General features: G+C 53.0%; 1 protein-coding gene across 1 annotated transcript in view; it reads left to right on the top strand.

Annotated features, from left to right (window-relative positions):
- Positions 1-256: 256 nt before the first annotated feature.
- Positions 257-27,852, top strand: part of LOC122564978 (laminin subunit gamma-3-like) — a 218,008-nt gene continuing 190,412 nt past the window's right edge. Inside the window, exon 1 of the mRNA XM_087998211.1 lies at positions 257-661. Within this exon, the coding sequence (XP_087854337.1) occupies positions 301-661 (361 nt within the window). The 5' untranslated portion in view covers positions 257-300. The remainder of the gene's footprint in view (positions 662-27,852) is intronic.

Consider the following 27,852-nt stretch of genomic DNA (forward strand, 5'->3'; position numbering starts at 1 on the left):
GACTGGGACTGGGGCAGGGACTGGGGCTGGGACTGGGACTGGGACTGGGACAGGGGCTGGGACTGGGACTGGGACTGGGGCAGGGGCTGGGACTGGGGCAGGGACTGGGACTGGGGCAGGGACTGGGGCTGGGACTGGGACTGGGGCAGGGGCTGGGACTGGGGCAGGGACTGGGACTGGGGCAGGGACTGGGGCTGGGACTGGGGCTGGGACTGGGACTGGGACTGGGGAGGGGGAGCATCAGTGGTCAGTGGGAGAGAGAAGCAGAGGCGGCGGTGAGGAAGAGTGCCCTGCATTGCGATGGCGCCGGTCCTGGTGGTGCTGCTCCTGTCCCTCTGCAGTGTCCGGGCTGCGATGGATTCCTGCTCTGAGCCGGCCACAGGGACAGCGCTGAGGTGTGTGCCGGAGTTCCGCAATGCTGCTTTCGGCAGGACGGTAGTGGCCAGCCATGTGTGCGGCTCTCCAGGGCCGGAGCAGTTCTGCCTGCAGACCGGGGTGACCGGGGTCACCGAATCCTGCCACCTCTGTGATGCCCAGAACAGCCACAGCGCCAGCCTCCTGAATGACTTCCACAGCGAAGAGGAGCCCACTTGGTGGCAAAGCCCGTCCATGCTGCACGGAATCCAGTTCCCCAACTCGGTCAACCTGACCCTGCATCTGGGTGAGTGAGTGAGTGAGTGAGTGAGGGGCAGCACAGGGCTCTCTGTGCTCTCCAGCCTCTCAGCAACCCTCCCTCACTCCTTACAATCTCTCAGTCAACTAACTCTCCAGCCCCTGCCGTAGCAGGTTTCACTCACTTCTTACAGAGCTGAGAATGTGTTGCTGGAAAAGCGCAGCAGGTCAGGCAGCATCCAAGGAACAGGAGAATCAACATTTCGGGCATGAGCCCTTCTTCAGGAGCTTCTCCTGTTCCTTGGATGCTGCCTGACCTGCTGCGCTTTTCCAGCAACACATTCTCAGCTCTGATCTCCAGCATCTGCAGCCCTCCCTTTCTCCTCACTTGTTACAGTGCTCGGTAATAACTGTTTCATTTATAATTGTTTCTGGTGTGATGCAGCGGTAGTGTCCCCACCTTTGAGCCGGGAGGTCTGGGTACAGGTTATGACATAGAATCATAGAGATGTACAGCATGGAAGCAGACCCTTCGGTCCAGCCCGTCCATGCCGACCAGATATCCCAACCCATTCTAGTCCCACCTGCCAGCACCCGGCCCATATCCCTCCAAACCCTTCCTATTCATATACCCATCCAGATGCCTCTTAAATGTTGCAGTTGTACCAGCACTTCCTCTGGCAGCTACATCTGTGCAACAGGCTGGTTAAAGAGTGACTGTTGGAGAAACTCCGCAGGTCTGACTGCGAAGGGAGAGAAACTGAGTTCATGTTTAATGACCAGATGGGTTCGTTTCTCTTTCTCAAATTTCTGAGGAAGGGTCATTCGGCCTGAAACATTAACTCCAATTTCTCTCTACAGATGCTGACAGACCTGCTGAGCTTTTCCAGCAACCTCTGTTTTTGTTGTATTTATCGTTGTGTTTCTGTGGGGAGGTCATTTATTAAACTCTGGGTGAATTTGCAAACTTTACATCGAGTGAGCGGTTTGTGACAATTGGCAGTCCCTTATGAAACTTGCTGGTGCTTTGTAAAATTAATAATAAACCCAGCTCACTTGCTATAATTCTTGGGTGAATTGCAAAGTTTGGAAATGATTTGAGTACTTTGTTACAACCCTGGGCATCTCGCTGCGATCCTGTTGTGAAACTTATTACTGAGAGAGTATTCCGATTTACAGCAAGGACTGGGATTCCCGCACCTTCTTAGACATAAGCTCTGGTGGGATCGGGATGGATGAGGGAGATCCAGTAGATATAGTGTACCTGGACTTCCAGAAAGCTTTTGATAAAGTCCCACACAGGAGGTTAGTGAGCAAAATTAGGGCGCATGGTATTGGGGGCAAAGTACTAACTTGGATTGAAAGTTGGTTGGCTGACAGGAAACAAAGGGTAGTGATAAACGGCTCCATTTCGGAATGGCAGGCAGTGACCAGTGGGGTACCGCAGGGATCAGTGCTGGGACCGCAGCTTTTTACAATATATGTTAATGACATAGAAGATGGTATTAGTAATAACATTAGCAAATTTGCTGATGATACTAAGCTGGGTGGCAGGGTGAAATGTGATGAGGATGTTCGGAGATCACAGAGTGACCAGGACAAGTTAGGAGAGTGGGCAGATGCATGGCAGATGCAGTTTAAGGTGGATAAATGTATGGTTATCCACTTTGGTGGCAAGAACAGGAAGGCAGATTACTACCTAAATGGAATCAATTTAGGTAAAGGGGGAGTACAGAGAGATCTGGGTGTTCTTGTACACCAGTCAATGAAGGTAAGCATGCAGGTACAGCAGGTAGTGAAGAAGGCTAATAGCATGCTGGCCTTCATAACAAGAGGGATTGAATATAGAAGCAAAGAGGTTCTTCTGCAGCTGTACAGGGCCCTGGTGAGACCACACCTGGAGTACTGTGTGCAGTTCTGGTCTCCAACTTTGAGGAAAGACATTCTGGCTATGGAGGGAGTGCAACGTAGGTTCACAAGGTCAATTCCTGGAATGGTGGGACTACCTTACGCTGAAAGACTGGAGCGACTGGGCTTGTATACCCTTGAGTTTAGAAGACTGAGAGGGGATCTGATTGAGACATATAAGATTATGAAAGGATTGGACACTCTGGAAGCAGGAAACATGTTTCCACTGATGGGTGAGTGCCGAACCAGAGGACACAGCTTAAAAATACGCGGTAGACCATTTAGGACAGAGATGGGGAGAAACTTCTTCACCCAGAGAGAATGGTGGCTGTGTGGAATGCTCTGCCCCAGAGGGCAGTGGAGGCCCAGTCTCTGGATTCATTTAAGAAAGAGTTAGATTGAGCTCTCAAAGATAGTGGAATCAAGGGTTATGGGGATAAGGCAGGAACAGGATACTGATTAGGAATGATCAGCCATGATCATATTGAATGGTGGTGCAGGCTCGAAGGGCAGAATGGCCTACTCCTGCACCTATTGTCTATTGTCTATTATCAGGGAGATGGAGATCTCCTTTCACACCCCCTTAGCCCTTCCCTGGACCCCGGGAGTTGGAGCAGCTTTCCCTCTGATCAGTTTGGCTCCTCTGTTGGTGTGGAGAGAGGTGGGTTGCTGTTTGCTCTCTGTTGACTGGATTTGTGTTGGTGAGGGACCCCCTGTTTGTGAGCCGCTCCATGTCCCTGTACTTTCTGGAAGTTGATTCCAACCGGACCCCAGCCTCCAAAGTCAAATCTAAAAAAGTTAACGTCAAACTGAATAATTTTAAATGAAGTAATCCCTGGGAACATTACTGAACATAACAAATGCTGGAGATCACTGCCTGCCACGCACCATGCATGGAGAGAGGGAGAGAGAGAGCAGCATGTTGACAGTCTTTAATGATGACACTTGATCAGAGATGATGTGGAGGGGACAACATTAATGCCAGAGTTGGGGTTGGGGTTGGGGGGGGGGGGAATGGTGGGGGGGGGGAGGTGTAGTGGGTGTGGGGTGCTGGGGAGAAAGGCTGTTGATAGTTCACATTAAGTGATGGGAATATGAGAATGGTGCGCCAGGGACCCAGGTTCGATTCTAGTCTCAGGGGACTGTGTGGAGTTTGCACATTCTCTCTGCGTCTGCGTGGGTTTCCTCTGGGTGCTCCGGTTTCCTCCCACAGTCTAAAGATGTGCAGGTTAAGGCGGATTGGCTGTGGGAAATTGCCCATAGTGTTCAGTTCATTAGTCAGAGGGAAATGGGTCTTGGAGGGTTACTCTTCCGACTTGCTGGGCCGAAGGGCCTGTTTGCACACTGTAGGGAATCAAATCTAACTGCCAGACTTGAAAGGACAGTAAGTGGGATGGGGGAGGAAAGGGAACACAGGACGTGATAATAGGAACATTACTTGATTAGGTGGTTATTTTTAAAGGTCAAGATTCAATTGGTGGCAATCTTCAGACTCAAGACAGAAGTTACTCAGCGTTAGACACCCAATGGCAGGCGCTAGGATCCACACGGAATACTCAAAACCCTTCACACAATCAAGGTGGGGCTTAATATAGTATGGCCTATCACAGAAGGGTATGCAAATAAAATCCTGGCTGTCCAAGCCAATGAGCTTGCATCCAGCAGTCACTTGGTTAATGCCAGGGTACAGGCAACTGGCTCACTGGGCTCCAGGGTCAAGTTGCCACCAGGTGCTGGGCAGTCAGGGTATGGGTGTATCTTTCATGGAAGCTGGGCATCACTGGTGAGGCCATTATTTGATGGCCATCCCTAATCGCCCAGGACTTGTGTTGTGAGAGATATCTGCAGTCAACGCCTGGTTCTCATAGGCTCCTCTTTGGAGATTTTCAGTGTCACCCTCAGTGCTCCCTCAGCACTGACCCTCCGACAGTGCGGCACTCCCTCAGCACTGACCCTCCGACAGTGCGGCACTCCCTCAGCACTGACCCTCCGACAGTGTAGCCCTGCGCTGAGGGAGCACCGCACTGTTGGAGGGTCAGTGCTGAGGGAGTGCCGCACTGTCGGAGGGTCAGTGCTGAGGGAGTGCCATACTGTTGGAGGGTCAGTGCTGAGGGAGTGCCATACTGTTGGAGATCCTGTTTTGAATGAAATTCTCTCTATGCTGTTTGCCTGTAAAGTGGTTAGGATAGCCTGGGGGTGCTGTTAAGTTCCAGATTTTATGAAGATTAATTTAATTTTAACCAGCATTTCAAGAGCACTTTTCCCAAACTCAGAAAATACCGGACCATCTTGGGATCCTCATTGGCTGTCCAGCACTTGATGACACATAAAGGCAGGGTGCTATAGTAATGCAAGTTTGTTCCTTCTTCAGTGAATTATCTACCCCCATGCTTTCGTGCCTTGGACTCCCCTTTCAGGTTTCCCCCATGTGTCACCCCTCCCCATCCCACCCTACCTTGCTCAGTTGTTGGCTACTTGGAGATAATGTGCCCTCTCTCTCCCCCTCCCTGCATCCCTCCTCCTCCCTTCTCCCCTCCCTCTCTCTCTCCCACTCCTCTTGCTCTCTCCCTCCCTGTCCCCCTACCCTCTCTCTGCCCTCTCTCCCTTTTCTCCTCCCTTTCTCTCTCTCCCTCTCTCCTCCTCTCGCCCTGTCTCCTCTCCCCACTGTTTCTCCACCTCCACCTGCTCCCCTCTCCCCTCCCTTTCCCCCTTTCTCCCCTCTCCTTGTGTATATCTGCTCTGTTTGAATGGGAAGTGTTTGATCAAATAGCAGTGAAGATTCTCTGTGTCGGATCCTGAGTGAATCCAATTGATATTCCCGGGTTTCATGAGCAAATCAGGTTTGCTATTAACCTGCTCAGCCACTGAACTGAAAACTGACCATCGTGTAATTTATCAATGTGCCTGGGGATGAAGGGCTTGTCATTTGAGGATTGGCTGAGGACTCTGGGTCTGTACTCAATGGAGTTTAAAAGGATGAGGGGGTCATCTGATTGAAACGTACAGAATACTGAGGGGCCTGGATGGAGTGGACATGGTGAAGATATTTCCACGAGTCCGAGACACTAGGACCCAAGGGCACAGCCTCCGAGCAAAGGGACGACCCTTTAAAACTGAGATAAGGAGGAATTTCTTCAGCCAGAGGGTGGGGAATCTATGGAACCCATTGCTGCAGAGGGCTGTGGAGGCTGTGTATTTAAGACAGAGACAGACAAGTTCTTGATGAGTAAGGGGATCAAGGGTTGTGGGAAGAAGGCAGGAGAATGAGATTGAGAAACGAATCAGGAATGATCGAATGCTGGAGCAGACTCGATGGGCCGAGTGGCCTAAATTCTGCTGCTGTATCTGATGTGGTTGGGACTTGGCTGCGTGTGACTTGGCTTGTTTTCCTCGAGAGGTACAGATAGTCAGTTGGCTTGAAGCCCAGCGGAGGAAATGGAGCAGGGATTGCTTCTCTGAGTGAATGTCTTGTTTACATTGCCAATGGGAGACAGACTTCCTCAAATGTCTGAACGCTGTTTGTTTGTGTGTGTATGATAATTGAATCAGTCTTGGAGGCCCTGCTTTATTACTTTTACCTCAAGTGAATGAGCCAGCATTTTGTTGTGGTATAGGTGGAGGGGTCTGTAGCTCAGTGGGGCAGCTGCTGAGCTGGAAGGTGCTGGGTTCAACTCTCACGCCTGTTGCCTGAGTGTGTAACTCTGGTTGATGTTACCAGTGCTGTTGTTACTGGATGGAATCTACCTTATCGCTCAGGTAAATGACCCACTGTAGAATTTCAAATGACTCACGGTGAGTTGCCTCAGGTCCCTATCTGCCTATCTTTCTGATGGTGTCGCCTTCTCTCGCCCTCAGTTGATAGATTCTTCAATTTTGCCCCCAATATCCACCCTTCTCTGAGTTGCATTTGTTACACCTCCAACTCATCCTTCCCTTGTTCAAATTCTTGGTCTGCAATAGACAAATAACTGATATTCATTCGAAGCGTTGACTCCCACCGTTACCTTGACGACATCCCTCTTGACTCCCAGTCGTTGTTGACTCACTCTTCCTCTCTCTCCGTTGCGTCCATGTTGGTGATGTAATCTTCCCCACCAGCAATTATAAGAGTCTTTTTTAGCCCGAAACAAGGATTTGCAACCCCTGTCCCACTAGGTTGGACAAGGCCTGGGTTTGTCACATTTCCAAAAGCCCTCGGCCATTCGGCTCCCCCCACCCCCCCAACCCCGAATCACAAAGGGATTTCCTCCCTGCCCCTGCTGCACCCTCTCTTCTGTTTCATTAAGTCATTGTCTGGGATTTCTGCCACCTCCAGTGCTCCCCACCAATCACCTCATCCCCTCCTGTCCCCCACCAATCACCTCCATCCACCTCCCATCCCCCACCACTCACCTCTTTCCACCTCCCGTCCCTCACCAATCATCTCATTCCCTCCCATCCCATACTAGTGAGAGAGGGTCATATCTTTTTGTGGCTATTCAGTGTTCATGTATGCATACATGCAACATTCATACATGAACACCAACTAGCCACAAAGTGACATGACCCTCTCTCACTAGTATCCTTACATACAGATGAGGAAGGACACCACTTCGACTGGGACAACACATCCATCCTAGGACAAACCAAACAGAGACACGCACGAGAATTCCTAGAAGCATGGCATTCCAACCGGAACATTATTAACAAACACATTGACATGGATCCCATTTACCACCCCCTGAGAAAAGGAACAGGAAATGACACCACAGGAAATGACATCACCACATGAATGACACCACCAATCCAAGGAAACCTAAACACATAAATAGAAAGCGGGCTATAACACCAGTGCTTCATCCAGAGGCTCACTGAAGATGTGCATTAGGGTAATAGAGCAGAGCAAGGAGTACAATGTTACAGCTGCAGAGAAGGTGCACAGAGAGCAAGGTCAACATTCCATTTGAGAGGTCCATTCGGAAGTCTAGTAACAGCGGGAAAGAAGCTGTTCTTGAATCTCTTGGTACATGTGTTCAAGCTTCTGTATCTTCTGTCTGATGGAAAAGATTGGAAAAGATTATAACCAGGGTGATAGGGGTCTTTGATGTTGGCTGCCTCGCCAAGGCAGTGGGAGGATGGAGTCCATGGATGGGAGGCTGTTTTGGGTGATGCTTTGGGCTGTGTTCACAATTCTCTGTAGTTTCCTACGGTCCTGGGCAGAGCAGTTGCCGTACCACACTGTGATACATCCAAATAGGGTGCCTTTCTATGGTGCATCTGTAAAGATTGGTAGGAGTCTTTATGGCCATACTGAATTTCCTTAGCATCCTGGGGTGTTGTTGTACTTTCTTGGCTATCGCATTAATGTGGGTGGACCAGGACTGATTGGTAATGGTCACTCCAAGGAACCTGTCCATCTCCATCTCAGCCCCATCGATACGGACAGGAATGTGCCCATCCCCTGCTTCCTGAAGTCATTGACCAGCTCCTTCATTTTGCTGACATTGTGGGAGAGATCATTCTCTTTACATCACACTATCAAGCATTCGATCTCTCTCCTGTATTCTGTCTTGTCACCTGGTGTTGCCAGCAAATGTGTAGATGGAGTTCGGACAAAATCTGGCCACACAGTCCTGGGTGTATGGGAAGTACAGTAAGGGGCTGGGTCTGCAGCCTCGAGGGAGGGGATCTGGTGTTGAGGATTATCCTGGAGGAGGTTGTCACTGGTTGCGGTCTGCATGTCCTGCTTTCGGTCTCGTCTTCTGCTGGATTCACTGATGACAGTGCAGTCACAAACCCATTGCTTTATTTGAAATGGAAAATGGAAGTATGGAAAAGCCTTGGGAAGAGTGAAAACCACAATGGGCTTGTGCAGGAAAGCATCGTTGGCTTCTACTGCTCTGTGACGTTGAAATGCAAAATGGAAAACTTTGAGTTCTTTGTGAAATCTGACCGTGATACAAGGGTAAAAGCACACAGGCGAAAGGGAGGCCTGCAGACGCTGGAGCTCAGAGTAAAGGGAGTGTGGTGCTGGAAAAGCACAGCAGGTCAGGCAGCATCCGAGGGGCAGGAAAATCAACGTTACGAGCAAAAGCCCTTCATCAGGAATCCTGTCCAAAACGTCAATTTTCCTGCTCCTCGGATGCTGCCTGACCTGCTGTGCTTTTCCAGCACCACTCTTAAAAGCACACAGGAACAGGAGTAGGCCATTCAGCCCCTCGGGCCTGTTCCACCATTCAATGGCTGATCTGTGGCCTTACTCCACACACCTGCCCTTGACCCATACCCCTTCATACCTTTGCTTAACCAAAAATGTACCTACCTCAGATTTAAAACTAACTAATGATCCTGCATCCCCTGCCATTTGTGGAAGACCGTTCCAAACTGAATACTAGAGGTGGACAAGCAGGAGGCTGGAAGAACACAGCAAGCCAGGCTGCATCAGGAGGTGGAGAAGTCAACGTTTCAGGTATTAACCCTTCTTCACAGAACATCGACTTCCCCACCTTCTGATGCTGCCCGGCTTGCTGTGTTCTTCCAGCCTCCTGCTTAGGCAGAAGTGAGGACTGCAGATGCTGGAAACCAGTGTTTAGATCAGAGTGGTGCTGGAAAAGCTCAGCAGTTCAGGCAGCATCCAAGGAGCAGGAACATCGACGTTTCGGGCAAAAGCCCTTCCTCAGGAATAGAACCTCCTGCTTGTCTACTTTGGATTCCAGTATTTGCAGGATTTTTTGTCTCTAAGTGAATACAAGAGGGAACTGTGTTAGGTTTCAATAAGAATATTGCTAATGTAATTGGCACCCAGCCCCCATCCCCCCATACAGGATGGACAATGCCGAATTTACTGTAAATACAGACAGCGAAATAAACATAAAAATCATAAATGTGTCCAAATCTCCACCAGGTTTGAAACGCAAGCTCTGTACAAACGCTCATTGTTTAAGTCCACATGACTTTATGAGGCCTGTTAAATAAATTAATAGCTCACATCTGCTCAGATTTCCCTTTCCTTGGAAATCATGGTGTAAATTTCTGCACCGGTTTGAGTGGTGAGTCGGGCCCTGCTTTCTGGGAATGGACAGTGTGTGGGTAGGGGGTGGGAGATGTCTAAGTGTCCCTTGTGGGACATATCTGCTCCCTTAGCCCCCTCACAGTCTATGTCCTGGGCAAGCCATCTGCCAATCTTCCCTGGACTTTTCAAACAGGTACAACACAGGAAAACCCACATTGTCTGTACAAACTTCCTACAAGAGAGCCTCAGTGAATCCCACTGTTCCCCCCCCAATCTTCTCCTAGTATCCCAGGATACTGAAATCCCACTTCCAATTCCCCCCCCCCCCACCAGAACTCCATTTAAAATGTTACTGGGGGTTAGAAATTAGACCAGCAGATACCCTCCTGAATCCATTCAAAGAAAGACATTCACCTGCTTTATATGTAGCCCTCCCTACAGGTTAAAATTAGATGAGGTGACTAAGTAACCTCTCAAAGTGTGTCTCATAACACTCAGGTGAAAGCATTTTGAGATGTTTAACCTACAAGGTGGTTATTTCATGTGAGTTGTTGTAATTTGCATATCCCACAGACAAAGCCATGTTGACTATCCCTAATCAGTCCTTGCCTTTCCAAATATACATACATCCTGTCCCTCCAGATTCCCTCCAACAACTTGCCCACCACCGACGTCAGGCTCACCGGTCTATAGTTCCCTGGCTTGTCCTTACCACCCTTCTTAAACAGTGGCACCACGTTAGCCAACCTCCAGTTTTCCGGCACCTCACCTGTGACTATCGATGATACAAATATCTCCGTAAGAGGCCCAGCAATCACTTCTCTAGCTTCCCACAGAGTTCTTGGGTACACCTGATCAGGTCCTGGGGATTTATCCACTTTTATGTGTTTCAAGACATCCAGCACTTCCTCCTCTGTAATATGGACGTTTTTCAAGATGTCACCATCTATTTCCCTACAGTCTGTATTTTCCATACCCTGATGCCAAATACTCGTTTTGGTATCTCTCCCATCTCCTGCGGTTCCACACAAAGGCCGCCTTGCTGATCTTTGAGGGGCCCTATTCTCTCCTTAGTTACCCTTTTGTCTGTAATGCATTTGTAAAAACCCTTTGCATTCTCCTCAATTCAGTATGCCAAAGCTGTGTTGTGTCCCCTTTTTGCCCTCCTGACTTCCCTTTGAGGTATAGTCCTCCTACCCCCTTGAAAGCTGTTTGCCTCAAACGTTTCCTGGTGGCTCCAGGGTTGAACCATTCTGTCTGGGCGAAAACGGTTCTCCTCAGTCTCAGTAAACATCTTGTATTCCAGGAGTTTGTTTCCCAGAAGTGGAAACGTTGAGTTCCTCATCTTGGACATTGCATCAGGTTACCCAAGTCTCTCCTGGAAAACAAACGGCAACCATTGGTTCAGAGATTCCCGCCCTTTCCCAGAGAAATTCCCAATTGGAATGGGGCAATCTGTACCTGGCTTTAATCTTTCATAAACCTGAGGCTCCCTGTCACATGGATGTGAAAGATCCCCCGGTCCATATTTTGAAGGGAAGGGGAGTTGCTCAGCTTCTGGATTAGTGTTGCTGGAAGAGCACAGCAGGTCAGGCAGCATCCGAGGAGCAGGAGAATCGACGTTTCGGGCATGAGCCCTTCTTCATGCCCGAAACGTCGATTCTCCTGCTCCTTGGATGTTGCCTGACCTGCTGTGCGTTTCCAGCAACACATTTTCAGCCATGATCTCCAGCATCTGCAGACCTCACTTTCTCCTTAATAAATATTACTCAGATCTGTAATGTTTTATGATTAGGAATCAGTTCTATTGTTTTATCGACACTGAGTGATCAAAGGAGATGTGTAATGTTTTACACAGAATCGTGTCTCTTTTACAAAGTCAGCTATTCCTGTGTTGTGGAACCTGGTGGTGTTCTGTAAAAACTGAGCAAATTAACATTCTGTCTCACAATCTCTCCTGGCTCAGGCTGATCACCTTTCTCTTTGTCTCTGTCCTTCCCTTTCCCCATGCCTTCCTCTGTCCTCCTTTCTATCCAACTCCTTTTCTTTCCATATTTCTCTGTCTATCAATTTTTTTTTATTATTATAGACTCCTCTACAGTGTGGAAACAGGCCCTTCGGCCCAACAAGTCCACACTGACCCTCCAGAGGATACCTGACCCAAACCCATTCCCCTTCCCTATTACTCACATTTACCCCTAAGTAACACATCCCTGGACACTATGGACAATTTAGTGTGACCAATCCACCCTAATCTGCACATCTTTGGACTGTGGGAAGAAACTGGAGCACCCCGGGGGAAACCCACACAGACACAGGGAGGATGTGCAAACTCCACACAGACAGTCGCCTGAGGCTGGAATCAAACCCAGGTCCCTGGTGCTGTGAGGCAGCAGTGCGAACCACTGAGCCACCGTGTCACCATCTCTACTGTTTTATATTTCTCTCTCGTTCTTTCTCTCTCTCTCTCTCTGCCTGTGTCTCTCAGTTTGTCAGTCTTTCTCTCTCTCGCTCTCTCTCTCTGTCTTCTCTTTCTTCTGCACTTCTCTCTCTCTCTCCCCTGCTCTGTTTGTCTTTCCTCTCTCTGATTCTGGGATATAGGTCAGGTTGTTCCCAGACCAGACACACTCCCAAGTATTCACAGATGTTCCCAATGCAGAGGAAATTTAGATTGGGCTTCCTGCTGTGAGAGATGAAAGACAAACACTTTGTAATTCCCGAGATCGGGATGTTACACCCACATCACTGATCATGTGTGCTTTTTAATCAGCCTTAATTATAATGAGAACACAAAGTATAGGGGCCTCAAACCTTCCCCCTCTCAGTGCACATCACTATCATAACAGTGTGTGTTTGCAAATGAGAACATTCTGATTACACAAGATTCAAACAGCAACAGCTTACCCAGAGGCTATGGCTAATTACTGCTTGAGTTAAAACCAGCCAGGGTCTAACCATTGTCTCATGTCTTCGTAAAAATATCTTTAATTACACATAAAAATTGCAGAAAAGTTGTTTGTCTTTGTGTTTCAAAGTAAGAGGAACAGAGTGAATGTGTTGAAGATACTTTAGCAGCTCATCTGAGCCTATCTGTGATCTCCTGCAACCCCACCACCCTGCAAGATCTCTGTGACCTTCCAATCGTGACCCTCTGGAGCACACACCCCCCCCCCCCCCCAAACTTTAATGTGGCTCTCAGCTGCCCCTGATTGAGGGTTTTGGAGGGTGGGATGTGGGGAAGGTCTGGGATGGACAGAGGGCGGTGGATATCCGCTGGATGCTGGTGGAAGGGGCTGAATTTCGTGTCACCGTGATGGTGGAGTTTGGATCTTGGGAGGGGCAGTTTGGGAGGGTTGGCGGTGACACTTAGCAGGGGGATATTTAGTTGGGAGATGATTTTCCATGGTGGGGGGGGGGGGGAGAACACAAAATCAGTCATTTTAGGCTGGGGGGATGCCGATGAGTTTTTAGGGGGTGAACTGAGTTTCTGAGGGGCGATGAATTTGTCTGGAGTGGTAAGGTGCAGAAGAAAGTGACCCATTTCAGAAGGTCTGGTGTTACTCTGAAGGAAGGGTGTGGCTGGGGGCTGGAGAGTTGTGTTTATTTCAGAGCCAGGGTATGTGTCTGTTTTGTAAGGAGCTGACGTGGGGGAAGGGGAGGGTTACAGAGGTGGGTGGGTCACGTTGTGCTGAGGCGAAAGTGGGTACTGCAAAATGCTGGACGTCAGAGTCAAGATTAGAGTGGTGCTGGAAAAGCGCAGCCGGTCAGGCAGCATCCGAGGAGCAGGAGAAGAGATGCTTCACTTTGTGTGTCATTCGATGAGTCAACATTTTAAGTTTGGTCTCATTAACTGTCCTGCCAAAAACAGACAGAGTGGGACTCAGGATGGTGAGGGGGAAGTGTTTGGAGACAGGACATTCTGTTCATCTGACTTTTCAGGCGAGACACAGTCTCCCTGCAGCAGAGACCAGGCCGAAATTAAAACATATCCAGGCAATCTTCAAATCTGGGCAGGGACCCACAAATATTCCAGGAATGTTCAGTCTCAGTCTGCGCTGTCCAGTACAGACACCAACCCTCAGCGTCTCACTGTCCCACTGCCATTGCCTGTTACAGGGGGCACGGGGAAGGGGCTGAATTTCGTGTTGCCATGACAGTGGTGTTTGGAACTTGGGAATCGGGGAGTATTACTGGGAACATTCACAATCAGCTTATCCGTAATTTCCACTTCTAAATGAAATAGGAAGGTGGGGGTGGGGGTGGGGGTGGTGAGGTGGGGATGGGGGTGGGGAAGGTGGGGGTGGTGGGGTGGGGATGGGGGTGGGGAAGGTGGGGGTGGTGGGATGGGGATGGGGGTGGGGAAGGTGGGGGTGGGAATGGGGTGGGGGAGGTGGGGGTGGGGATAGGTGGGGTGGGGTAGTGGGGTGGCGAAGATGGGGGTGTTGGGGTGGGGAAGGTGGGGGTGGGCAAGGGGAGGGTGAGGATAGGTGGGGTGGGGAAGTTGGGGGTGGGTGGGCTGGGGAGGGGAGGGTGGGGATGGGGATGGGGTGGGGAAAGTGGGGGGGGTTGGGGTGGGGATGGGGATGGGGTGGGGATAGGGGTGAGGAAGGTGGGGGTGGTGGGGTGGGGTGGATGTGGGGAGGGTGTGGATAGGTTGGGATGGATGTGGGTCCAGTAATGCTGATGTTTGGAGTGCAGTGGGGAGCGGGGTAAAGGGAGTATTAAGGTTTAGGACGATGGTGTGTGGCCCAGTCAGATGGATTTGCAGATTGAGCAGAATGTTCCTGCTGACAAAGGGTTAAATTACAGAGAGTTTTCAATGGACCGGTCTCCAGTCCAGAAAACCAGAGGCTGATGTAATGACAGGGTTTGGAATGATTATAAAGGAGTTGATGGGGTAAACAGAGAGAAGCGATTTCCTCTCATGAGGAAGTCTTGATCCTTACAGCACAAACCAGGCCATTCCCCACACAACCAGGTGAGAAACTCTGGGACTTGCCCCATAAAGTTGTCTCATGCCCCAATATCCAGACATTAACTCAGGCGGGAAACAGACTCTCGGAGATTTAAATTAGCACAAACACCAGTTAGATCCTTTCCCCTCTGGATCTTTGCCTTTTGTGAAGCCACTAAAACCAACACCCCCCCACCCCTCCCCCAACCCTCCCCGCCCCCCCCCCCCCCCACTTGGGGAAGAACCCTGAATTGTTTATAAACGAACCAATTACAGACCAGAACGACCCATCGGGGGAATTCTAACGATAACCGAAACAACCTATTCTGAACCATGATGTGGAGGTGCTGGTGTTGGACTGGGGTGTACAAAGTTAAAACTCACACAACGCCAGGTTATAGTCCAACAGGTTTAACTGGAAGCACTAGCTTTCGGAGAGTCGCTCCTTCATCAGGTGGTTGGAGTGTCACTCCGAAAGCTAGTGCTTCCAGTTAAACCTGTCAGACTATAACCTGGTGTTGTGTGATTTTTAACTTTATTCTGAGCCACTAACAGTCCCCATCAACAGCCAGCCGCCCTCCCAGCCTGATTGCTATCCACTCCTTTGTCCAACTATACTCTCTGTTTGGACTCTAGCCCCACCCATCATGGGCTCCTTACCCCCTTCCCCATCCTAACTTCCTGCCCATGGGGTGGGGGAGTCCAGAACTAGAGGGCATAGGCTCAGGGTGAGAGGGTAAAGATTTAAAAGGGACCTGAGGGGCAACTTGCACGCAGAGGGTGGTGTGTGTATGGAATGAGCTGCCAGAGGAAGTGCTGGGGGGCTGGTACAATTACAACGTTTAAAAGGCATCTGGATGGGCATAGGAAGGGTTTGGAGGGATATCCTGAAGAAGGGCATGTGCCCGAAACGTCGAATCTTCTGTTCCCTAGATGCTGCCTGACCTGCTGTGCTGTTCCAGCAATAAAGTTTCAACTTTGATCTCCAGCGTCTGCAGACCTCACTTTCTCCTTGGAGGGATATGGGCCAAGTGCTGGCAAATGGGACTAGATTAAGTTAGGATATGTGGTCAGCATGGACGAGTTGGACCGAAGGGTCTGTTGCTATGGAGTACAGCTCTATGACTCTATATAAACTGACCGTTTCCAACCTACCATTCGTTCTGAGGAAGGGTGACCGGACCCGAACCATTAACTCTGGTTTCTCTCCATAGATGCTGCCAGACCTGCTGAGCTTTTCCAGCAATTTGTTTTAGTAACAAAAGGGAATACAGGGTCGTTCAGCTACGACCCGTGTTTAGTTAACGTGAATTCATTGTAACGCAATTGACGAATTGGGGACACTGTTTCTAAAGCACGAACTTTTAAAACGTGTGTTGGCTGTAACGCGATTAAATCACGAGCAGTTTAAGCGCTGGTTCTAAAGCATGATTTCTCTACAACGCAGGGTTGCACAGCAATGCACCCATCTGTTATAGAAGACCTGGAGATGCACCAACCCCTGCGGTGCCCACCAGACTGAAAGACCTTGAAGTGAGCAGTGGGGTACTTGCTCCGTCAGGGCACCTGGGCACTGACCTAGCCATGAAAGAGAGGCAGGCAGTTGGGAAATTCAATCCCTTCCACCTCCGCTTCCTTGGGCCCATTGATGGGCCCATGAGTGAATCCTTGAGGAGAAAGTGAGGTCTGCAGATGCTGGAGATCAGAGCTGGAAATGTGTTGCTGGAAACACATTCCTGAAGAAGGGCTTATGCCCGAAACGTTGATTCTCCTGTTCCCTGGATGCTGCCTGACCTGCTGCGCTTTTCCAGCAACACATTTCCAGCCATGAGTGAATCCTCCAACCTGGAGACAGTGAGCTCTGCCGATGTTGGAGATCAGAGTTGAGAGTGTGTTGCTGGGAAAGCACAGCAGGTCAGGCAGCATCCGAGGAGCAGGAAAATCGACGCATTCCTGATGAAGGGTCCAGCCCGAAACGTCGATTTTCCTGCTCCCCGGATGCTGCCTGACCTGCTGTGCTTTTCCAGCACCACGCTCTCAATCCTGAATCCTCTAACCTGCCTGTACCAGGTGCTGTGAAGTGCAAGCAAAGATATAGTCAAAGAGTTTTTTTCAATTAATTAAACAGGGCTGCAAAATCCTGCACCCTATAGAGACACGGTCTGCCGTCTCCACGTGAGCCAATGACTCGTCTTACCTTCCGATTGTAAAGTTCTGCTCCCCATGCCGTCCGGCCCAGCTACCCAGGAGAACTTAGGTCTTTTATTTTCAAAATTAACTGCCATCAAATCACTGAATTAATTCATTCAACAAATAACGGTCAGCCCACGCTGCCCACCAGGAATAGTGTCACAATAGGAAAAACAATAAGTTAGGAGTGATGGCGGGGACTGAATCAAGATGGAGTTGTGGGGGATGTAACACACCCAGCCTCTGTGGTACCCACCTCTCTCGAAAGGCATTGAGAGTACTCGTGTTCCCTGTCCAAGGACATCCAGACAGGACCCTCATCGTGGAGGAGAGGGAGAAGAACTCATTACGTTAATGGGGATCCAGGTCAGCCTGGGTTAGCAACTCCCACTGGGAAGGAGCGCCGAGGGATTTCCCAGGGATCCCTGGCCAACATTCCTCTCTGAAACCACCGCAGTGAGAGAGGAAAATGAACCAGCTGAACTGACTGTTCATCTCATTGCGGGATCTTGCTGTGCAGGGATTGGTTGTTGAGTTGGGCATCATTACAGCAGTTGCCTGAATCACCGAGCATGGAAACAGACCCTTCGGTGCAAACCATCCATGCCAGATGGATATCTGAAACTAAGTCAGTACGTATGATAGGTACAGAGACGTTGAATCTGATCAAACGTTCAGCATTCTGGAGGCCATTCGGCCCATCACACCTGTACTGAAAGAACGGTCCAATTAGTCCCTACTCCCCTGTCCTTTCCCCACACTCGTGTCGATATTTCCACCAAAAATATTCCAATTCCAACGGTTACCATTCAACTGCCTCCCACTGCCCCGTTCCAGACCTTTCCATGATCTGAAATCTGCGTGCCCTCTGCCCTGTACAGTTTCTCTTTCTTACCCCCCCCCCCCCCCCCGCCCCATCATGGTTTGAACAGCTCGGTTAAATCTATCTGTTGTCGGATCTGGGGCCAAGCACTCGCTCATGCAGTTGGCTCCTCAGTCGAGATTCTGGTCACAAATCAGTGTAGGAGCTGTCGGAATTCTGGTTTTGTTTTTTTTGCCTCTTAGCGATGTGTCGGGAGGAGGTCAGACTTGGGGCCGGACCCGTTTTAGTTTGGAAGTAAAACCAGATGGCCGTTTCAGAGGGGGACTGGTATTGGTGTTGCGAACGGGCCTTGGAGTGAGGTTCGACTCACAGGTATCAGCTCGCACAGGGTCAGAGACTTCAGTTCCCTTCTTAGCAATTACCAGGAGGTGCTGGTGTTGGACTGGGGTGGACAAGGTCAGAGGTCACACACTCCAGGTTATAGTCCAACAGGTTTATGTGAATTCACAAGCTTTCAGAGCACTGCTCCTTCATCAAGTGACAGCGCTCTGAAAGCTTGTTATTTCAAATGAACCAGTTGGACTAAAACCTGGTGTCATGTGACTTCGGACTTTGTCCAGAAGCAGTGGCCATGGGTGGGGCATATCAAAGTATCAGGACCTACATCTCAGCAGAGGCTGTTTCTAGGCGACAGTGGCTGAGTGTTCAACAGTCTCCTGTCTGAGCCCATTCCAGAGTTTAAGTATCATAATGCTCTCAGTCCACTCCAAATGCGGCACTGAGGAAGTGCCACACTGTCAGAGGGTCTTCACTGAGGGAGTGCCGCACTGTCGGAAGGTCAGGGCTGAGGGAGTGCTGCACTGTCGGAAGGTCAGGGCTGAGGGAGTGCCGCACTGTCGGAGAGTCAGTGCTGAGGGAGTGCCGCACTGTCAGAGGGTCAGTGCTGAGGGAGTGCCGCACTGTCGGAAGGTCAGGGCTGAGGGAGTGCTGCACTGTTGGAGGGTCAGTGCTGAGGGAGTGCCGCACTGTCGGAGGGTCAATGCTGAGGGAGTGCCGCACTGTCGGAAGGTCAGTGCTGAGGGAGTGGGCACTATCGGAGGGTCAGCGATGAGGGAGCGCCGCTCTGTCGGAGAGTCAGTGCTGAGGGAGTGGGCACTGTTGGAGGGTCAGTGCTGAGGGAGCAGGCAGTGTCGGATGGTCAGTGCTGAGGGAGTGCCGCACGGTCGGGTGGTCAGTGCTGAGGGAGTGGACACTGTTGGAGGGTCAGTGCTGAGGTAGTGTCGGAGAGTCAGTGCTGAGGGAGTGCCGCACGGTCGGAGGGTCAGTGCTGAGGGAGTGCCGCACGGTCGTATGGTCAGTGCTGAGGGAGTGCCGCACTGTCGGAGGGTCAGTGCTGAGGGAGTGCCACACTGTCGGAGGGTCACTGCTGAGGGAGTGCCGCACTGTCGCAGGGTCAGTGCTGAGGGAGTGCCGCACTGTCGCAGGGTCAGTACTGAGGGAGTGCCACATTGTCGGAGGGTCAGTACTGAGGGAGCGGGCACCGTCGGAGGGTCAGCGCTGAGGGAGTGCTGCACTGTTGGAGGATCAGTGCTAAGGGAGTGGACACTATCGGAGGGTCAGTGCTGAAGGAGTGCCGCACTGTCGTAAGGTCAGTGCTGAGGGAGTGCGGTGCTGCTGGAGGGTCAGTGCTGAGGGAGCGCCGCACTGTCGGAGGGTCAGTGCTGAGGGAGTGCCGCACTATCGTAGGGTCAGCGCTGAGGGAATGCCGCACTGTCGGAGGGTCAGTACTGAGGGAGAGCCGCACTGTCAGAGGATCAGTGCTGAGAGAGTGGGCACTGTCGGAGGGTCAGTGCTGAGGGAGTGCCGCACTGTCAGAAGGTAGTGCTGAGGGAGTGGGCACTATTGGAGGGACAGTGCTGAGGGAGTGGGCACTGTTGGAGGGCCAGTGCTGAGGGAGTGCTGCACTGTCAGAGGGTAATGCTGAGGGAGTGGGCACTATTGGAGGGACAGTGCTGAGGGAGTGGGCACCGTCGGAGGGTCAGTACTGAGGGAGAGCCGCACTGTCAGAGAATCAGTGCTGAGGGAGTGGGCACTGTCGGAGGGTCAGTGCTGAGGGAGTGCCGCACTGTCAGAAGGTAGTGCTGAGGGAGCAGACACTGTCAGAGGGTCAGCGCTGAGGGAGTGGACACTGTCGGACGGTCAGTGCTGAGGGAGTGCTGTACTGTTGGAGGGTCAGTGCTGAGGGAGTGCCGTACTGTCGGAGGGTAAGTGCCGAGGGAGTAGGCACTGTCAGAGGGTCAGTGCTGAGGGAGTGCTGCACTGTCAGAGGGTAGTGCTGAGGGAGTGGGCACTGTTGGAGGGACAGTGCTGAGGGAGTGGGCATTGTCGGAGGGGGTCAGTGCTGAGGAAGCAGGCAGTGTTGGAGGGTCAGCGCTGAGGGATAGGGCACTGTCGGAGGATCAGTGCTGAGGGAGTGCCGCACTGTCGGAGAGTCAGTGCTGAGGGAATGGGCACTGTCGGAGGGTCAGCACTAAGGGAGTGGACACGGTCGGAGGGTCAGTGCTGAAGGAGTGCCACACTGTCGGAGGGTCAGTGCTGAGGGAATGGGCACTGTCGGAGGGTCAGTGCTCAGGGTGTGCCACACTGTTGGGAGGGTCAGTGCTGAGGGAGTGCCGCACTGACGGAGGGTCAGTGCTGAGGGAGTGCTGCACTGTCAGAAGGTAGTGCTGAGGAAGCGGACACTGTCGGAGGGTCAGCGCTGAGGGAGTGGACACTGTCGGAGGGTCAGTGCTGAGGGAGCACCGCAGTGTCGGAGGGTCAGTGCTGAGGGACTGTCTGAGGGTCAGTGCTGAGGGACCGGGCACTGTTGGAGGGTGAGTACTGTCGGAGGGTGAGCGCTGTCAGAAGGTGAGCACTCTCGGAGGGTCAGTGCTGAGGGAGTGCTGGAGGGTCAGTGCTGAGGGAGTGCCGCACTGTCAGAGGGTCAGTGCTGAGGGAGTGCCGCACTGTCAGAGAGTCAGTGCTGAGGGAGTGCCGCACTGTCAGAGGGTCAGTGCTGAGGGAGCGCCGCACTGTCGGAGGGTCAGTGCTGAGGGAGCGCCGCACTGTCGGAGGGTCAGTGCTGAGGGAGCGCCGCACTGTCGGGGGGGGTCAGTGCTGAGGGAGCGGGCGCTGTCGGAGGGTTAGTGGTGAGTGAGTGGACACTGTCAGAGGGTCAGTGTTGAGGGAGTGCTGCACTCTGGAGGGTCAGTGCTGAGGGAGTGGGCACTGTCGGAGGGTCAGTGCTGAGGGAATGCTGCACTGTCGGAGGCTTAATGCTGAGGGAGTGCCGCACTGTCGGAGGGTCAGTGCTGAGGGAGTGCTGTACTGTTGGAGGGTCAGTGCAGAGGGAGTGTCAATGGGTCAGTGCTGAGGGAGTGGGCACTGTCGGAGGGTCAGTGCTGAGGGAGTGCCGCACTGTCGGAGGGTCAGTGCTGAGGGAGAGCCGCACTGTCGGAGAGTCAGTGCTGAGGGAGAGCCGCACTGTCGGAGAGTCAGTGCTGAGGGAGTGGGCACTGTCGGAGGGTCAGTGCTGAGGGAGTGGGCACTGTCGGAGGGTCAGTACAGGGGGAGCGGGCACTGTTGGAGGGATAGCGCTGAGGGAATGGTCAGTGTTGAGGGAGTGTCGAATGGTCAGTGCTGAGGGAGTGCTGCACTGTCGGAGGGTCAGTGCTGAGGGAGTGTCGGAGGGTCAGTGCTGAGGAAGTGTCGAAGGGTCAGTGCTGAGGGAGTGCCGCACTGTCGGACGGTCAGTGCTGAAGGTGTGCTGTACTGTTGGAGGGTCAGTGCTGAGGGAACACCGCACTATCGGAGGGTTAGTGCTGAGGGAGTGCCGCACCGTCGGAGGGTCACCGCTGAGGGAGCGCCGCACTGTTGGAGGGTCAGCGCTGAGGGAGTGGGCACTGTCGGAGGGTCAGTGCTGAGGGCGTGCCGCACTGTCGGAGGGTCAGTGCTGAGGGAATGCTGCACTGTCGGAGGCTTAATGCTGAGGGAGTGCCGCACTGTCGGAGGGTCAGTGCTGAGGGAGTGCTGTACTGTTGGAGGGTCAGTGCAGAGGGAGTGTCAATGGGTCAGTGCTGAGGGAGAGCCGCACTGTCGGAGAGTCAGTGCTGAGGGAGAGCCGCACTGTCGGAGGGTCAGCGCTGAGGGAGTGCCGCACTGTCGGAGGGTCAGCGCTGAGGGAGTGGACACTGTTGGAGGGTCAGTGCTGAGGGAGTGGACACTGTCGGAGGGTCAGTGCTGAGGGAGAGCCGCACTGTCGGAGGGTCAGTGCTGAGGGAGTGGACACTGTCGGAGGGTCAGTGCTGAGGGAGTGGACATTGTCGGAGGGTCAGTGCTGAGGGAGTGCCACACTGTCGGAGGGTCAGTGCTGAGGGAGTGCCGCACTGTCGGAGGGTCAGTGCTGAGGGAGTGGACACTGTCGGAGGGTCAGTGCTGAGGGAGTGGACACTGTCGGAGGGTCAGTGCTGAGGGAGTGGACACTGTCGGAGGGTCAGTGCTGAGGGAGTGGACACTGTCGGAGGGTCAGTGCTGAGGGAGTGATGCACTGTCGGAGGGTCAGTGCTGAGGCAGTGCCGCACTGTCGGAGGGTCAGTGCTGAGGGAGTGCCACACTGTCGGAGGGTCAGTGCTGAGGGAGTATCGCACTGTTGGAGGGTCAGTGCTGAGGGAGCGCCGCACTGTCGGAGGGTCAGTGCTGAGGGAGTGCCACACTGTCGGAGGCTTAGTGCTGAGGGAGTGCCGCACTGTCGGAGGGTCAGTGCTGAGGGAGTGCTGTACTGTTGGAGGGTCAGTGCAGAGGGAGTGTCGATGGGTCAGTGCTGAGGGAGTGGGCACTGTCGGAGGGTCAGTACTGAGGGAGAGCTGCACTGTCGGAGGGTCAGTGCTGAGGGAGTGCCGCACTGTCGGAGGGTCAGTGCTGAGGGAGTGGGCACTGTCGGAGGGTCAGCGCTGAGGGAGTGGGCACTGTCGGAGGGTCAGTGTTGAGGGAGTGTCAAATGGTCAGTGCTGAGGGAGTGCAGCACTGTCGGAGGGTCAGTGCTGAGGGTGTGCTGTACTGTCGGAGGGTCAGTGAGTGCTGAGGGTGTGCTGTACTGTCGGAGGGTCAGTGCTGAGGGAGTCCCGCACTGTCGGAGGGTCACCGCTGAGGGAGCGCCGCACTGTTGCAGGGTCAGCGCTGAGGGAGTGGTCACTGTCGGAGGGTCAGTGCTGAGGGAATGCTGCACTGTCGGAGGCTTAATGCTGAGGGAGTGTCGCACTGTCGGAGGGTCAGTGAGTGCTGAGGGTGTGCTGTACTGTCGGAGGGTCAGTGCTGAGGGAGTCCCGCACTGTCGGAGGGTCACCGCTGAGGGAGCGCCGCACTGTTGCAGGGTCAGCGCTGAGGGAGTGGTCACTGTCGGAGGGTCAGTGCTGAGGGAATGCTGCACTGTCGGAGGCTTAATGCTGAGGGAGTGTCGCACTGTCGGAGGGTCAGTGCTGAGGGAGTGTCAATGGGTCAGTGCTGAGGGAGCGGGCACGGTCGGAGGGTCAGTGCAGGGGAGCGGGCACTGTTGGAGGGTCAGCGCTGAGGGAATGGTCAGTGTTGAGGGAGTGTCGAATGGTCAGTGCTGAGGGAGTGCTGCACTGTTGGAGGGTTAGTGCTGAGGAGTGGGCACTGTCGGAGGGTGAGTGCTGTCGGAGGGTGAGTGCTGTCGGAGGGTCAGTGCTGAGTGAGTGTCAGAGGGTCAGTGCTGAGCGAACACCGCACTATCGGAGGGTTAGTGCTGAGGGAGTGCCGCACTGTTGGAGGGTGAGTGCTGAGGGAGTGCTGTACTGTTGGAGGGTGAGTGCTGAGGGAGTGCCGTACTGTTGGAGGGTGAGTGCTGAGGGAGTGCCGTACTGTTGGAGGGTCAGTGCTGAGGGAGTGCTGTACTGTTGGAGGGTCAGTGCTGAGGGAGTGCCACACTGTTGGAGGGTCAGTGCTGAGGGAGTGCCGCACCGTCGGAGGGTCAGTGCTGAGGGAGTGCCGCACCGTCGGAGGGTCAGTGCTGAGGGAGTGCCGCACTGTTGGAGGGTCAGCGCTGAAGGAGTGCCTTACTGTTGGAGGGTCAGTGCTGAGGGAGTGCCGCACTGTTGGAGGGTCAGTGCTGAGGGAGTGCCGCACTGTCGGAGAGTCAGTGCTGAGGGAGCGCCGCACTGTTGGAGGGTCAGTGCTGAGGGAGTGGGCACTGTCGGAGGGTCAGTGCTGAGGGAGTGGACACTGTCAGAGGGTCAGTGCTGAGGGTGTGCTGAAATGTTGGAGGGTCACTGCTGAGGGAGTGTCGAAGGGTCAGTGCTGAGGGAGTGGACATTGTTGGAGGGTCAGTGCTGAGGGATGAGTGTCGGAGAGTCAGTGTTGAGGGAGTGCCGCACTGTCGGAGAGTCAGTGCTGAGGGAGTGGGCACTGTCGGAGGGTCAGTGCTGAGGGAGTGCCGCACTGTCGGAGGGTCAGTGCTGAGGGAGTGCCACACTGTCGGAGGCTTAGTGCTGAGGGAGTGCCGCACTGTCGGAGGGTCAGCGCTGAGGGAGTGCTGTACTGTTGGAGGGTCAGTGCAGAGGGGAGTGTCGATGGGTCAGTGCTGTGGGAGTGGGCACTGTCGGAGGGTCAGTGCTGAGGGAGTGCCGCACTGTCGGAGGGTCAGTGCTGAGGGAGTGCCGCACTGTCGGAGGGTCAGTGCTGAGGGAGTGCCGCACTGTTGGAAGGTCAGTGCTGAGGGAGTGCCGCACTGTCGGAAGGTCAGTGCTGAGGGAGTGCCGCACTGTCGGAGGGTCAGTGCTGAGGGAAGTGGGCACTGTCGGAGGGTCAGTGCTGAGGGAGTGCCGCACTGTCGGAGGGTCAGTGCTGAGGGAGTGGGCACTGTCGGAGGGTCAGTGCTGAGGGAGCGCCGCACTGTCGGAAGGTCAGTGCTGAGGGAGTGGGCACTGTCGGAAGGTCAGTGCTGAGGGAGTGCTGTAGTGTCGGACGGTCAGCGCTGAGGGGAGTGGGCACTGTCGGAGGGTCAGTGCTGAGGGAGTGCCTCACTGTCGGAGGGTCAGTGCTGAGGGTGAGTGCTGTCGGAGGGTGAGCGCTGTCGGAGGGGTCAGTCCTGAGGGAGTGGGCACTGTCGGAGGGTCAGTGCTGAGGGAGTGCCGCACTGTCGGAGGGTCAGTGCTGAGGGAGTGGGCACTGTCGGAGGATCAATGCTGAGGGAGTGCCGCACTGTCGGAGGGTCAGTGCTGAGGGAGTGGGCACTGTCGGAGGGTCAGTGCTGAGGGAAGTGGTCGCTGTCGGAGGGTCAGTGCTGAGGGAGTGCCGGCACTGTCGGAGGGGTCAGTGCTGAGGGAGTGGGCACTGTCGGAGGGGTCAGTGCTGAGGAGTGGGCACTGTCGGAGGGTCAGCGCTGGGGAGGTGGGCACTGTCGGAGGGTGAGCACTGCATTCGCTGACCGAGAATTACTCCAAGTCCAGGATTTTCAATCATTGAATCCCAACAGTGTGGAAGCAGGCCATTCAGTCCATCGTGTCCACACTAACCCTCTCAAGAATCTCCCACCCAGACCCAAACTATCTCTGTTACCCTATATTTCCCATGGCTAATCCATCTAGCCACATCCCTGGACCCTATGGGCAGTTTACCGTGGCCAATCCACCCTAACCTGCACATCTTTGGACTGTGGGAGGAAACGAGACCACACCCCCACACAGACACGGGGAGAATGAGCAAACTCCACAGCCTGAGGCTGGAATCGAACTTGGATCTCTGGTGCTGTGAGACAGTGGTGCTATATATAGCCTATATGAAGTCTTCAAGGAAGTTAGTGAAGCAGAGGGGTGATTTGTCTCCCCTGTTTGGTATGCTTTCCTTTATTGGTCAGAGTATTGAGTACAGGAGTTGGGAGGTCATGTGGCTGTACAGGACATTGGTTAGGCCACTGTTAGAATATTACGTGCAATTCTGGTCTCCTTCATATGGGAAAGATGTTGTGAAACTTGAAAGGGTTCAGAAAAGATTTACAAGGATGTTGCCAGGGTTGGAGGATCTGAGCTATAGGGAGAGGCTGAACAGGCTGGGGCTGTTTTTCCCTGGAGCGTCGGAGGCTGAGGGGGTGACCTTATAGAGGTTTATAAAATCATGAGGGGCATGGATAGGATAAATAGACAAAGTCTTTTCCCTGAGGTGGGGGAGTCCAGAACTAGAGGGCGTAGGTTTAGGGTGAGAGGGGAAAGATATAAAAGAGACCTAAGGGGCAACTTTTTCACACAGAGGGTGGTGAGTGTATGGAATGAGCTGCCAGAGGAAGTGGTGGAGGCTGGTACAATTACAACATTTAAGAGGCATTTGGATGGGTGTATGAACAGGAAGGTTTGGAGGGATTATGGGGCCGAGTGCTGGCAGGTGGGACTAGATTGGGTTGGGATATCTGCTCAGCATGGACGGGTTGGACCGAAGGGTCTGTTTCTGTGCTGTACATCTCTAGGGCGAGAGATTTTTATTGAATTCACATTCCACTGTCTGCCATGATGGGATGTGAACGTGGATCCCCTGAACATGTCCTGGGTTTCTGGGTGAAGAGCCCAGCTGTAATCCCACCGATGCCATCACCTCCCCTGTAAGGTGCTGCAGGAAACACAATCGGGCACTGCCTGGACTCTGGGGAAAGATTGGGGAGGCTGGGCCTGTTTTCCTTGGAGCAGTCAGGATGGGGAGGGGACTAGATAGAGGTGGAGAAGGTCATGAGGGATGTGGATAGGAAGGCACGCTTTCCATTAGTAAAAGATTTGTGGTCAGGAGTAGGGGGCCGGGAGGGAGTGCGGAGACTTGATCTCACGGTGATGGGAGTGTGGAACTCACTGAAAGGGTGGTTAGGTCTGAAATCCTCCCATCATTGAGGCAGTGTTTGGACATTCCATATTCCACATTTGACATTGCATTGCCATAGCCTCCAGGTCTATGAGCCAAGAGCTGGAAAATGGGAGTTGTATAGTCAGATCTTTGTTGACCAGCACAGACTCAATGGAACAAATGACCTTCTGTGCTGTAAGTGACAGTGGATCTACAGCAGGGTCCCACATGGAGAAATCTGACCATTAGACCTTAAGATAGCAGAGCAGAACCAGGCCATTCGGCCCATCGTATCTGCTCCACCATTCGATCATGGCTGATGTATTTCTCCATCCCATTCTCCTGCATTCTCCCTGTAATCCTGGGTCCCCTTACTCATCAAGAACCGTCCTATCTCTGTCTTAATCACACTCACTGCCTGCTGCAATGAGTTCCACAGATTCCCCACCCTTTGACTGAAGAAACTCCTCCTCATCTCAGTTCGAAAGGGCCATCTCTTCACTCTGAGGCTGTGCCCCTCAGGTCCTAGTCTCTCCTACTCATGGAAACATCTTCTCCATGTCTACTCTATCCAGGCCTCCCAGTATTCTGTACATTTCAATTGGATCCTCCCTCCCCCCCATCTTTCTAAACTCCATCAGAGTCCTCAGCTGCTCCTCCCATGACAAGCTCTTCATTCCCCTGGATCACTGTTGTGAACCTCCTCTGGGCTCCCTCCAACACCAGCACTGTGTGTGGGAGAGAGGAGACAAACCATGTGGGAGAGAGAGAGAGACCGAGAGAGTGTGTGTGTGTGTGTGTGTGAGAGAGAGAGAGAGAGAGAGAGACAGAGTGTGTGTGGGAGAGACAGAGAGAGTGTGTTTGAAAGAGAGAAAGAGAGACATAGTCCATGTGGGAGAGAGAGACAGAGAGTGTGTGTGTGTGTGTGTGTGTGAGAGAGAGAGAGAGAGAGAGACAGACAGAGTGTGTGGGAGAGACAGAGAGAGTGTGTTTGAAAGAGAGAAAGAGAGACATAGTCCATGTGGGAGAGAGAGACAGAGAGTGTGTGTGTGTGTGTGAGAGAGAGAGAGAGAGACAGAGTGTGTGTGGGAGAGACAGAGAGAGTGTGTTTGAAAGAGAGAAAGAGAGACATAGTCCATGTGGGAGAGAGAGACAGAGAGAGTGTGTGTGTGTGAGACAGAATGTGTGTGTGTGTGTCTGTGAGAGAGAGAGAAAGAAAGAGTCCGTGTGGGAGAGACAGAGAGAGAGAATGTGTGTGAGAGACAGAGCATCTGTGGGAGAGAGAGAGAGAGAGAGAGTGTGTGTGTTTGTGACTGAATGCGTGAGAGAGAGTGTCTGTGTGGGAGAAAGCATGTCTGTGTTTGTGTGTGAAAGAGACAGAGACTGTGTGTGTGTTGGGGGGGGGGGGGGGGGGGTGCAGTGCGTTAGAGACGAAGGGTTGGTGTACAGGACAGGTCAGCAGCTTTTTCCTGTTTCCAGCCACAACTGTGAGCTGTC

Source organism: Chiloscyllium plagiosum, unplaced genomic scaffold, assembly GCF_037043375.1.
Source record: "Chiloscyllium plagiosum isolate Xiang-an unplaced genomic scaffold, Cpla_swu_hap1 HiC_scaffold_21, whole genome shotgun sequence".
Taxonomy (NCBI): Eukaryota; Metazoa; Chordata; class Chondrichthyes; order Orectolobiformes; family Hemiscylliidae; genus Chiloscyllium; species Chiloscyllium plagiosum.